The sequence below is a fragment of the Emys orbicularis genome, chromosome 7 (assembly GCF_028017835.1).
Source record: "Emys orbicularis isolate rEmyOrb1 chromosome 7, rEmyOrb1.hap1, whole genome shotgun sequence".
Lineage (NCBI taxonomy): Eukaryota > Metazoa > Chordata > Testudines > Emydidae > Emys > Emys orbicularis.
In genome coordinates this window covers 12,408,587-12,422,046 of record NC_088689.1, presented here as the reverse complement: position 1 = coordinate 12,422,046, position 13,460 = coordinate 12,408,587, and the positions used below count along the sequence as shown (strand labels likewise).

General features: G+C 45.8%; 1 protein-coding gene across 1 annotated transcript in view; it reads left to right on the top strand.

Annotated features, from left to right (window-relative positions):
- The window catches only part of AFAP1L2 (actin filament associated protein 1 like 2), a 56,049-nt gene that overhangs the window by 29,979 nt on the left and 12,610 nt on the right, over positions 1-13,460 (top strand). Inside the window, exons 6-12 of the mRNA XM_065407564.1 lie at positions 1,769-1,852; positions 3,821-4,026; positions 5,360-5,539; positions 7,912-8,001; positions 9,126-9,210; positions 10,773-10,877; positions 11,675-11,886. Coding sequence (XP_065263636.1) covers positions 1,769-1,852; positions 3,821-4,026; positions 5,360-5,539; positions 7,912-8,001; positions 9,126-9,210; positions 10,773-10,877; positions 11,675-11,886 — 962 coding nt within the window. The remainder of the gene's footprint in view (positions 1-1,768; positions 1,853-3,820; positions 4,027-5,359; positions 5,540-7,911; positions 8,002-9,125; positions 9,211-10,772; positions 10,878-11,674; positions 11,887-13,460) is intronic.

The window sequence follows — 13,460 nt, the reverse complement described above, 5'->3', positions numbered from 1 at the left end:
AAATCTTTACCTGCAAACTGGTCGCTGCATCCTTGGACACTAAAATGCTAATGAACTTGGTGGTGTACACCACTGCCCTCTCCTGGATGGAATCAGAACTGTTCAACTGTGCTACAGGCCCTGTAGTGCAAACAGTTGGCGGAGATTCTCTGTTAGCTCAGTGCTAGGGGAAGGATCTGAATTCTGTTCCCTCTACGGCCACCGTGCATAGCACAGTGACAGTTGCGAAGTCCGAAGTGGAAACAGATTACAGTATGAGATGAGAACCCTATTTTGGCTGGTTGCTGACCTGGACTGTTTTAAGGCTTCTTTGTTAAATGAATCCCTTTTCTTCGTAAGCCCACCTCCTCTTGTCATTTATGCTGGGGGAGATCACGGGTAGCTAATGGAGTTACATCTGATATCCTATAATTTTAATGAAGTTGCACCTGTATAAAATGCTGTGAGAGGAGAATCAGGCCCATAAAGTGAACTGGGATGGGAATATGCAGGTTCAGACAAATCCTGAATGTCAGAGTAGACAGTATTGTTACCCACATCTTAACTGCTGAACCACAGGGCTCCTCAGCTGGTATCTGCCCCAGATATAAATAAGGCACTTTGCAGGTGGTTATGCACAGACGCCTTTGCAGGGGGGTTAAATGGGAAGGAAAAAGCTTAAGAATTGGCCAAGAATCTCCATGGTCCTAGTGAAAGTCACTCTCTGACCAGTTCACAGTTCAGGCTGCCACTTTAGGGGAATGAAAATCTGGATGGGAGATCTGTAATGAGATTATGACGTTAGGAAGAAATGTAATTAAGTGGCTGAAGAGGAGCTATAGTAGAAGGGGAAAGAGAGAGTTTGTTGTCTAATGGCTACAGCACAAGGCTTGAGTAAAGAGACCTGAGTTCAAATCCTAGCTCTGTCTTTAAATCTCCCTAGGCTTGGTCCTGCATCCTCTGGGGTTGGAGTTTTGCTGTTGACTTCAACGGGTGCAAGACTGGACCCTCTGTCCCCCAATTTCCCCATCTGTAAAGTGGGGATAATGTTACTTATCTCTCTCGTATGGGGTGATGGAACGTGCTTTGAGATCCTGGGGCAAAGATGCTATAGAAGGGCATCCTTTCCTAGCGAAGTGGTGAAGATGCCGGTAGCTGGGGAGCCGTTGTTCATCTCTTGTTACTGAGTTTTTGAATTTATGTCTTGTATCTCCAAGCAAATGGATGTAGTAAAATAAAACAAGAATAGTAGCACTAATAAAATTAGCAAATATGTTGCCAAGAAGAGACATCAAAGCAAATCCTCCAGATGGGCTGAGGAGATAAGCAAGTCATGTGGCATCAGAGGTGGGACTGAAAGACAGTGTAACAAATGGTGGAGGAATAAATTAGAATGAACCTAATAAAGACCGGCTTGTTAGGTCTTGTGGCCGTTCCTTCATCCGCAGTATTTTTGCACATAATCTAAGAACGCCATTGCCCTTCGTTACATTTGCATTAATTACTAGGATCCCCTTTTGCTTCGAGTCAGTGCTGAGATGGATTCCATCCTTATCAGTCTACCCCTGCGCTGCATTTGCGTAATTGAGTGGCACGATACAAAACAGAATGGGAATGTGAGTGACAGTGTGGCTGCCTAATTAATAATAATTCAGACTGAAATATTTCATCTGCACCAGTTGATTTTAATGTTGATGGTTATTTTAAAAGGAATTGCCTAGTTCAAGGGGAACCAATGTAAAATGTGGAGGCTCTCTCTCTCTCTCTCTTTTTGCTTGTGACTATGCAGGTATTCTTGGTAGGCTTGCTGCTACTGGAGCCAGGACAGGGTTGCAGGTTACCGAGGGAGTAATTTATGCCACAATAACCATGGGTACGGCATGTTTTCAAAGCCTGAACTTCTGGCATTGTTTTTCTATTTATTGTCATTGTAGCAGAGAGGATCACCTGCCCAAACTGTCCATTTTGTTACCACCGGCATTCCTCCCTTATAAGCATGGATGGATCACCACCACCATTTGGCACATTGTCATCCTGGATGGATACATTTCCATTCAGGAGGGCGGGGGTAGGGTGGGGGAGATGTTCAGAAGTTCGCAATCACTTTTTGCCAATCAATGGTTCATCCCACATAGAAGGAGTTTTTATCAGAGTACATCTGAATGGCACTGCTTTGTATAGATGAAGATGTTGCAACCAGTGAAGGGGCTGATCATTAGCTGGTGTAAATAGGCATAGTTCTCTGGAAGTGGAGCCATGCCAATTTACAATAGCTGAGGATCTGTTCCAAAGTCTTCTAGGAGGTAAGCTGTAGAGTGGTCTGTATGCGGGAAATAATACAGTCGTCGGCTTTTGAAAGCTGAACTACCTGATCGGTTGATGGTGGGCCATTAACACGATACCCATGGGCATTCAGTGAATTTTGAAGTGGATGGTCTCCTTTTGAGACATTAGCTTAATTAGTGTTGCTTTGCACTAATCACCTGTTGGAGCTATCGTATAACACTTAATTGGGAGAGATTTTGGGAGCAATATTGTAACATTGCTGTGGCTTCTGAAAGTTACTTTTATTTTAAAAATGAATACACCTACCTTACTGGATAATGCTTCAAGGAATCGCAGTAAAGTGTTTTAACTATTTTCTCTGTTTTCCTCTCAAAAATGTCTACAATGTTAAGGTAACACTGCACTTGAGTGGACATTTGACCAAGTCTTGATCAGAGCAGCATAATGAGATCAGTATCTTAATTCTGTTCAGTAGGGTTGAACATGCACGAATTAAACATGGGGTGCACAAATCTTGGGGTACGCCTCTGATAGATCTATGTGAACCCCACTAATAATAATGGGTGGCTGGCAGATTACATCTGTATCATGAACACCTAGGTCTTGTTGCAAATCTCATGGAAGTTGCTGGGGAGTCTCTCTGTTGACTTCAGTGGACTTTGCACCAATGACCAGCCATCTTCACCTTCTGAAAACCTTCATGACCTATGTACATCAGAGCTGGGTAGCACTATACATCGTGGGTGTAATTTTCAAACGTGGTCAGCATTGGCCTCTGCTCTCATTTGAATGGTAACATTCCCCTTGACTTCAGTGGGAACAGAGTTAAGCCAATGTTGAGCGTTCTTGAAATCCCATTCCTTATTAAGAATGTAATGGACAGTTTCATACTGTTCTTGACTGAACATAAAAACAATCACTATTATTTAAGGCTGTAGTTTATTACTAATTCTTACTGCCACCACTCAACATCGCTTCACTGGTGCCAACGCTCAGATGTATGTCTTGCCATACATTCCAGGTTGAGTTGATATAGCCGTTGGCCCAGAAAGGGAACCATAGAATAACATACAATGAATCATTGCTTGTTGCATGGCCTTGCAGAGTTCGTTTTTACATACAGGAGGCAGGGGTTGACTTGGAAGGAACTGGACATAGCTTGCAATCATGTTGCAGGTTTGGAAATTTTGGCTTCTAGTTGGGTATATAAAATATATAATTGGAAAAATACAACCTACATCTGCTAGCGCATCTGAGGAAAGCTCTTAAATTGTAGACTCCTTTGAGTATTTGCAAAGAGAGAATCTCGGGTGCAAAACATCAAAGCAACAGTTTGGGCTAGAAGGGAAAAATGGATGCTGGGAGATCAAATTCACTAAGAAAATGGCCTTAGGAAATCTTCAACAGAGAAAAGCCCTGGGGCAGAGCCTCTGAGCTGCTTGTGACTGTGGCATGCTGTGAGGACGCTCTCACTTGCCTGATGTGAGCATGTATGAAACAAACTGGAATTACGACCCAGAAATACACTTGGTGACCAGCTTTGCCTTTTTTACAGAAGACGGAGAAGCAGTCAGCAGCTCATACGAATCCTATGATGAAGAAGAGAGCAGCAAAGGGAAGTCAGCAACCCACCAATGGCCATCCACTGAAGCCACCATTGAGCTGATGAAAGATGCCCGCATCTGTGCTTTTCTCTGGAGGAAGAAATGGCTGGGACAGTGGGCCAAACAGCTGTGTGTCATTAAGGACACTAGGTTGCTGGTATGCAAACATTTGCATTTCCTCCCTCACCCCCCCAAATAACCTATTTTCTCAGACTGGGAGTGGGAAGTGGCTTCTCAATTCCCATATGGCAAAGAGTCTTATTTTAATTCAGATGCTTTAAGAAATATCCACTTAGCCTCCATGTGGAATTCCACAAAAATTTCCACTCAGTAACATAATCAATAGAATACAGGCAGGTGATACCACAAGCCAAAGAGCAGGTAAAGCAGTATTGCTGTTAGTTGTTCTAGAAAACGATGTGGGGTAAAATGTTCATCGATTCCAAAGCCAAGGGACCACAATGATCATCTAGTCTGACCCGATGTAGAACACAGGCCATAGAACTTCCCCAAAATAATTCCCAGAGCAGAGCTTTTAGGAAAACACCCAGTCTTGTTCTAAAAATTGCCAGTGATGGAGAATCCACCATGACCCTTGATAAATTGTTCCAATGGTTAATTACCATCACTGTTAAAAATTTACACCTTCTTTCCAGTCTGAATTTGTCTAGCTTCAACTTTCAGCCCTTGGCTCATGTTATACTTCTGGAGGCTAGGTGGAAGAGCCCATTATCAAATATCTGTTCCCCATTTTTTCAAAAGTGCCTAAATCCCATTTTCAAAAGCGAATTAGGCACTTAGAAGCTTACATCACATGGAAAACCAATGGCATTTAGGGACAGATTTACAAAGGCATTTAAGTGCCTAAAGAAGCAGATAGGTGCCCCGTGGGATTTTCAGAAGTGCATAAGTAGGTAGGTGCCTAGTGGGATTTTCAGAAGTGCATAAGCAGGTAGGTGACCAAGTCCTATTTAAACTCAGTCGGAGTTAGGCACCCAACTCGCTGAAGAATTTTAAAAATCCCACTAGGTGCATCTGTAGGCCCCTAAACACTTTTAAAAATCTGCCCCCCTAGGTGCCCAAGTCTCTTTTGAAAATGGGACTTAGGTGCTGAAGGCATGTCAGCACTTTAGAAAATTTTACACATGGCCTAGTGGTTTGTAAGCAAGTCAGGGACTCCTTTGTTCTAATCCTGACTCCTCTGACAACAACCTCCCATGGCTGTTATTTTACTCATAACATGTTGGTTAGACCCTGTAAAATCTCTTGAGATGTAGTTTGTATGAAAGATGATGCGGGGTGTGTGTGTGTGTGTGTGTGTCTGTAAAACATCTGGATGCTGCAGCTGTAACTGAGTTGGGCCTTCTTTGTGTTCTCTGCAGCTATTGCAGATGTGCATGGTGCTCCACTTGTGCTGATGTTAGGAAGTGGGTTATGTTGAGTTTACATGCTTTTAATCTCTTACTTTACTTCTCTCTTTCTGCTCTCAGTGCTACAAGAGCTCCAAGGACCACACCCCTCAGCTTGATGTGAACTTGCTGGGCTGCAGTGTCATACACAAGGAAAAGCAAGTGAGGAAGAAAGAACACAAGCTGAAGATCATTCCGATGACCGCAGATGTGATTGTGCTGGGCTTGCAGAGCAAGGACCAGGCAGAGCAGTGGCTCAGAGTGAGTGGAGCTGTGTCACTTTGCCCACCATGGTGCGATCATGTAACAAAAGACACGGGCTCTTGGGTTACAATGTCAGATTAGCTGTACCAGTGGAAAAGGGGGGCTGTTCATTCCGCTGTGCCCCTGTGGTAACTCCCTCTGGGCTCACACTCCTGTACCCAGGGCTGGATTAACTTGGAGGCAAATTAGGCACATGGCTAGGGCCCAAATTGGTGTTGAGAGGCCAAAATCATAGGCCAGGATCCTTCGCCGCCTCCCCTTTGCCCAGCTGAAGGGGCACAGACCACCCACAGCAACGCCCTCTGCCCTGGCACTGCAACCCTAATCCTGACCCCATGGTGATGTTTGGAGAGCACCATCCTGCAAGAGCAGCTCCTCTACCAGGGGGGCTGGGCCCAGTTTCCTGCTCTGGGCATTGCCACCTGTCACATGGGGTTGCAGCCCCATTCAAGTTTGGCCCAGCCAGCCTTCCATCATGATGGGAGAGGGTGGCTGGCGTAATCTGAGTGGGTGGCATTGCAATACGCCCTCCTCGCTTTCCCCTGAGACCCACCTCTCGCACCCGGCTGAGAGAAGTGTATGGTTGCCCCAGTGATGGGTTAATCTGGCCCTGCTTGTATCTTGCGCCTGCCTTCTCGGCACTCCCTCGTGCTCTGCCCTGACTGAGAAACGTGGTGAATAAGTTATTCCTTGCCGTTTTCTCGCAATGAAGAAGGTAAAAGACTATAGAAGGTCCTTGGATTCATTGAGGTGAAATGGCTGTCTCTTCCATTCACCCTTCTGGAATCATTTTTGCTGGCAGGGAACCTCTCCATCTCCTCCCCTGGGTTCTCCGTGCTGGGCTCTTCACACGTCTCCATGCTCTCAAGGCTCAGCACTTCTGCTGGAAGATTGTGCATGCTGAGATGTCAGGCATGCGGGGCCGGCAGTATCAGATCAGCAGTGAAAGCTCCAGCTCCCTGCACTATGGTCTGAATTTAAGGGAAGGGAGGGGAGGATACGTTGCCAGGGAAGGAAGCGTCTAAAACGATCCTGAAGTTGTTGGAGACTGGGGGGGGGGGGGGGGGGGTGTTAGTAGAGCAGGAAGAGGGGGTTAGAGAGAGACAGAGAGTGAGCGTCGGGGGACAAGAGCAAAGAGTTTGGGTACAAGGCTACAGACCTTTACTATATTCATAGGGATTCAATGCACTACACTGGAACTTAGCTGTACAACTCCCATAGACGTTACTGTGGCTCTGCTTGGAGGCCGTACTCCATTCCGCTGTTCTTCCGACATACACTGGCCTCATTCACAGCTGCAAGCACATAGCCACATGCGCCGCTTCGTTTTCATGTCCAGGGCGAGCATGCTCCCAGCAAACCCTGGCCACCTTCTGTATGTCGGAGAATGGAGAGGACCTCCCCAGCCCAACCTTTCCAGCCAGAATAAAGAAGGGCTTTCAGCAAGAGAGCACTGAACTCCCAGCTTCAGTCTAATTGATGTTTAATGGGAAATGCTGCAGAGACAGAAGAACGCTTAATGCCTCTCTCTGTAACAATGTGTGGGAACGCTTTTTGGAGAAAGTCCCAAACACAGAATAGCTAAGGACTGTACAGGAAACATGGTTGTTCATGGAAACTGCAGCAGAACAATGAACCTTTACAAAGATCAGCGATTAACTCAAAACAGGCAGAAGAGCTCTGTTCACTCGCAGCCTTCAACACACCCACTGGACTGATACAGAGGGCCAAGTTTTGCCCTGACTTAAACTCCGTGCAGCCCCATTGAAGTCACTCGGGTCGCAACATGTCAAGTCAAGGCAGGATTTGGCCCTTAGAATTTTTGTTCATTTGAACTTTACGGGCCAGGTCCTTAGCTGGTGTCACCCCATTGAAATAAATTATGAAGAGTTACATGATTTACACCAACTGAAGACCTGGCTTTAGTGATTTCAGTTCCCAGGGTTTTATGCAAATTGTGTCCTCTTATTTTGCTCCTAGTGCCTAGCATCCTCTGAATTTTGTTTTCCATTTACAGTCCACATGAACCCAAAACCTCAAAGAGAAATTCTGTCCGAACGGCTTGCTCCACCTACATTCATGTCTGCACCCTACGTGAGCAGGGCAGGGGTTTGACATCAAACCCTAATTCTGGTTTTGCTTGCAATGGGTCCCAGGTCTTGTTCACCGTGCGTTCCGGTTTTGTTGGTTACGGAGCCTGCATTCATGATCCCTTTGACAAAGCCGGTGTAAGGTTCAGGTTTTTAACATTTAGGTGAATTTTGGCATGATGTTGAGTTTTGCTGCCTATGTTCTGCATACCTATGAAGATGATGAGTATTGGTAATTTAACAACTCTTTTTTAGCTTGCTGCTTTGTTCTCTGTGCAGGTAATCCAAGAGACCAGTGGCCTTCAGTCTGAAGGAGTGGGTGAAGGAAATCAATACGTTCCAGACTCCCACCGTCTTAGTTACCTCAAGGTACAGCTTGTATCTTTAGCAAGGTGATATTCAATGTGTAAAATGCTTTAAATCCTTCTTTTACAGCCGACTCCTTTAACAAAAAACATGCAGAGTTTACACCAGTGCAGTAACTTTATCTGGGCAGGAAGGAGACTGAGACTGATACGAATGCAACCACACTTTACTGTTGAAAGAAGCATTATTGGAGCAATATTATTTTTCCTTGACATACATAGAGGGCATAAACTAACCTCTATTATTCCTGAACTGCCATTTGCTGAGTTTCTTGCTCCTTCCACTGAAGTGTCTGGTGGAAACCTGTTAGTGGACGGAACGGACCACTGGTCTGACCTAGCGTGGCAGGAGCTATGTTCCTACCCTGACCCTAGTATAATGATTTGCCTAAATCCAAACTCTCCAAAAGTTTGGATAATTTCAGATCCAGATTCAAACATTGAAGCCTGGGATGATCTCCAATACAAATAAATGTTGGGAGTCTTAAGAAACAGCCCCAGAGCAACACAAAGGTGACTATCTGAGAGCTGGGGACCTGGAGATTCTCCAGTATTAGACCATCACAGTAGCACAATAAACCCAAGTAGGTGCCCAGATACCATGGTGAGGGACACAGCATGGACAGATAGATGGAAAAAAAGAGGTGGCAATGGATCCCTTCTTACTTTTAGGAAAGTATTTATTAAAAAAAAAAAAATAATAAATAAATTAAAAAGGCTTGGCCTACAATTTAAAGGGGAAAGGACTCTAACGAAATACCTGACAGGAGTGGATGGGCCTCCAAAGTACACAATATAGGCTAGATCCTCACCTAGCTCCAGTGATTTCAACCGAGCTACACAGCTCCAAACCAGCCGAGGTAGGGGGCCCACACATTTAGAGACCTGGGTTTGCAAATGTGCCTGGGTTGCTACATAGGACACATGTGACTTTTCATGCTTCCTTCTGTGATGTCCACACTTTGTTCCCATAATTATTTCAATACTTTCCCCAAATTTCCCTTGACCAGCATAGAGACCCAGCCCATGGATTTTTTTTTTGTCAACAAAGACATTCTTGGCCCATGCTTGGTGTTGTTAATGTATTGCCTTGGCCCCGTGGCGCTCACGTCTGGTCCTCGTTGACAGGCGGACTTGTCCGAGAGGCATTCTGTGGCATCAGAGAGCGGGAGCAGCACGGACGGCCACCCGGAATCCATTGAAACAAAGGATGGTAAAAGAAACCAATGTCTGGTGTAACAGGACACCCCTTTGCTCTGTCTTCTTACCTCTCAGACTCACAGGACCACGTATTTGAGTTCCCTTCACCACCACCACCACCATGCAACAGTCTATTTACGATACCATCTGTGCTTTCAGACCTCTCCTCGGGACCTGAGAGCAGCAGAGCCCTCCCTTCCCTGAGGCCTTTGTGAGCCCAAGCCCACCCCATCGAGCACTTCCTTCCTGTGTCTCTTTAGCCTGATGGGCTAATTGGCTCTTTAGCTCACCAGCCTGATTATCTAATGCCCTCAGTCTGCTTTCCGGGTGGGGCAGGGGGAACTAATTTGCCTCCAAGTGATCGGAGAGCAGGTTCACCCCCTGCACTGGGGAGAAGCTTGCCTGGATGGGTTTATTCCAGATCACCAGCCCCGCACATTGCACTAGCAGCGAACCCCAAACTGATCTGACGGCGGGTGAAAGCTGTAGACACGTTAACTTCCATTTTTTTCAGGGACAGGTGGAAAGGAAGGATGGTCAAGTGTTTAGAGCTAGCAGTGTACAGCCCCTAGCACAATGGATTGGGATACGATTCTGTCATGGTGGTCACCACTGCTGCATCCGTCCTGACCACTCCTCCAGTGACGGGCTGGGGAGAGAGGGTCGGGGGGACTGGGAGAGAAGGGGGTTGGAGATTGGGTGAGCTGGAGGTGAGGGGTGGTCAGAGATTGGGTGAGCCAGGGTCAGGGGGAGCAGGATAGAGGGGGAAAGGGGGGAAAGAAGGCAGAGAACAGGAACTATAATCACAAAGGACCTGGGGGGCTGAAGGGAACATAGACCAGCCCTGCCCTTCTGGGAGCTCTGCACTGGGGAGAGGGACTTTTACTGGGACAAAATCGTATCCCTGACAGCGGGGTCCTGGCCTGGGAGTGGAGCTCCTAGCGCTGCAGTTATACCAATAATAAGGATGTTAGTCTGGGACTCGAGACCTGGGTCCAGCTCTGCCAGACTTCCCATGGTGTATAAGTGCCTCAAGAGGCAGTTAGGTACCTAGGAGTTTTTGAAAATCCCCTAACTCCCATTGCAGTTAATGGGATTCAGGCACCTAGGTGCTTTTGAAAACTTCGCTTGGTGCCTATCGGCAGCTTTAGGCACTGAAATACCTTGAAAAATCTGGCCCTTAGTCTCCCTGGGCCTTGGAGTTTTATAGCCGAGCCCTGCCTCACAGGGGTGTTGAGGATAAATTCATTAATAAAGAAAGATTGTGAGGAGCTCAGATGCTACGGTAATGGGGGCCTTAGAGCACATCCTGCATGTTGTGTACAAATTAGGGTACCTGTTGGTATGCACAGCTTGTGTTGTTTATGGGGAGGACCTAGAGTAAGTGATGCCTTTGTTTACTATTGACTCATTTTTGGCATTCACTGCTAGGCATTCTAGACTTTAAAAAATGTGCCCGCCAGCTACTTTGGAACGAGAATCTTGTGTGTCGCTTTGACGGCAGGTAACATGGTTTGTGTGTGTGGCTCCAACGGCATGACTTACATACTGTACATTTCTCTCTGTTTGTGTTAGTCAAGAAGAAGGGTACAACTGGCCTTAAACTGAGCAACCTGATGAACCTTGGGAGAAAAAAATCCAGCTCATTGGAGAGTCCAGAGAGGACACTAGAAACTTCCAGTAAGCGTCCAGAAGGATGTTACCATGAAACAGAACCCACAATTTTGTATTTTCAGCCTAGCACCCTAAAGAGAATTGTGCTCACAAGAGCAGGTAGCAACATGAAGGATGAGTTGCCAATCAGCCATCAGCCCCTGGAAACATCAGAGATAGACGTAGAAGGCCTCTGTGCTTCCGTCCCCAGAAAGCAACATAAGACATAGGGTTCCTGAACGCTCCACAGGGAGAGGTTGGTGTGGGATTTAAAGCTTTGGGTGAACAAGACTCCATAGTTTTGCATAAGCTTTGACTAAGGGCAGGTCTACATGGAAAGCTTACATCGGCATAGCTATGTCTCTTGGGTGTGAAAAATCTACAGCCCCCGAGTAACATACTTAGCTGACCTACTCTGCTGTAGACAGTGCCAGGTTGATGGCATAATTCTTCTGTTGACTAGCTACCACCTCTCGGGGAGGTATATTAACTACGGCAACAGGAGAACCCATCCTGTCGCTGTAGTGAGTGTCTACGCTGAAGCGCTGCAGCCTAAGCATCCACAGTTTGTTTGCCACTCTGAACCTAACCTGAATTCTGAAGGTAAAAGTGTGACCAGTTTTCCACCCATGTCACAGCAAAATTTGGCTCCAAACCTTTACAGTTAACCTATGTGTAGCGAGCCCTCGCCTTTTAAACCAGCAACCAGACGTGTCTCTGTTGATATACTGGCCCAATGGAGGCTTCAAATGTGCGTGTGATTCTCAAACCCAGGTCCCAATGTGGTAGAAGATGTTACTAAGCCAGCATGTGCTTGCTTGCAGGTTACCTGAACATACTAGTGAACAGCCAGTGGAGATCCCGTTGGTGTCACATAAAAAATGGTCACCTCCATTTCTACCAGGACAAGAATAGAAGTAAATCTGCACAGCAACCTCTGAGTCTGGTGGGCTGTGAAATTATTCCAGACCCCACCCCTGACCATCTCTATTCTTTCCGTATTCTGCACAGTGGGGAAGAACTAGCCAAATTAGAGGTATGGCGGTCTATGTTTCTCACAGGAAATTATCGGGATATATCCGCTAAGGTGGCCATAAAAATTCCTACTGCCCTGCGGGGTGAACTCAGCTGAGTAACATTCTCAGAAGTACCTCCCTTTAGCCGCAGATAAAATGTTAAGTCTCCAGGACTGCTGGTAACTGGAAACAGAGACCTTCATATTATGAAGAACACTAATCTTAAAAGGCCAGGATCTCAGCTGACATAAATTGGTGCAACTCCATTGACTTGCCATTCACTTACACCAGTTAGGTTCTGGCCCAGAAAGCACAAGTGAATCTACTCAGATCTGCTACTTTCACTTGCCTGTATCCTGGACTGTTTATCTCTAATCTTAGTTTCCTCTGACATCAATATGATTAGAGTAGGAGGAGGACAATGTGAGCAATTTCCTGTGTTTTCCAGTGGGTGGAATATTTATAGCTAAACAACAGGCTTGAAATGACTGCCACAAGGTCCGAAGGTGTTTTGTTTAGCTGACCGACCACTGTATGTCTGAGGTGCCCAGTAAATCACAGACCATATGTCTGCTGGCAGATGTAAAAACTAAAGAGGTGTTTGAAAACATAACAGCAGTTTGTAAATGGGGGAAACTAAACTTCATCAGAGTGTCATAGTCAAAGTCCAAGCTGACTGGCTGGTTTCCAGGTTGCACTAATTTTACTGGGATGGGAGGTGGAGGAAGAATTGAGTCCAAAATATAGATTCCACATTTTGCCTGATTTAACAAAAATCTGCTTAATTTTAGGGCTATAAAAGACCTGTTGACTTTTAACAACAGGGATCTGCGCAAACTTTATCCAGTTTTGATTGACATGAGTTCTCTGCCCCCCCCCCCCAAGTTTTGCTTTGTTTCTTTGAAATATTGGGGTTCAAGCAGCAACGCTCAGCTGTATCTGCCAAGTTTTGCAGTGTTTCAGGTGGACACCATCTGAAACCAGGAGTTCCACAGGGTTCTCCACTAGAGATGGTCTCAAGTCACAAAATTCCTATCTGGACTGAGAACACTCCAAACAATGAACTGTGGCTCAAGCTGTTGGTGAACATCGAGGGTTTCAGTGCATCTCATTACAAAGACATGGGCCTTATTCCAAAACCTGATCTGGATTGGGGTTCAGATTTCAAACCTCCCTCCCAGGCACTCAGAAAGTGGTCAGTGGATGTTTGGACACAGGGTTTTGATTCGGACCCATAAATCAGGCCGAGTTCTCTTGAAACTTGTCCTGTTCAGTGCCCCTGCAGATTTCATTATTCAAGTTATGCGCAGGTCTCCTAATACTAGCAATCTTGAAAGTCTTATCACTGCCCTCTACTGGTCAAAGAATGAAAATTCAGTCTTTCCTCTGCAAAATTGGATTGCCTGAAAGACTCCAACAGGGGTGAGGCTATAGACAGCTGAGATCTCCTCCACTGTAACAGGGAAAACTCAGAGCCCTGGTCTTGGCAGGGAGGTAAATGAGGAATTGCTTTTAGAAATACTCTAGTTTAAAATATAAATTTAACTATAAAGTCTACATGTGGGACCTTAATCCCATGTCAATTTGCTTAATT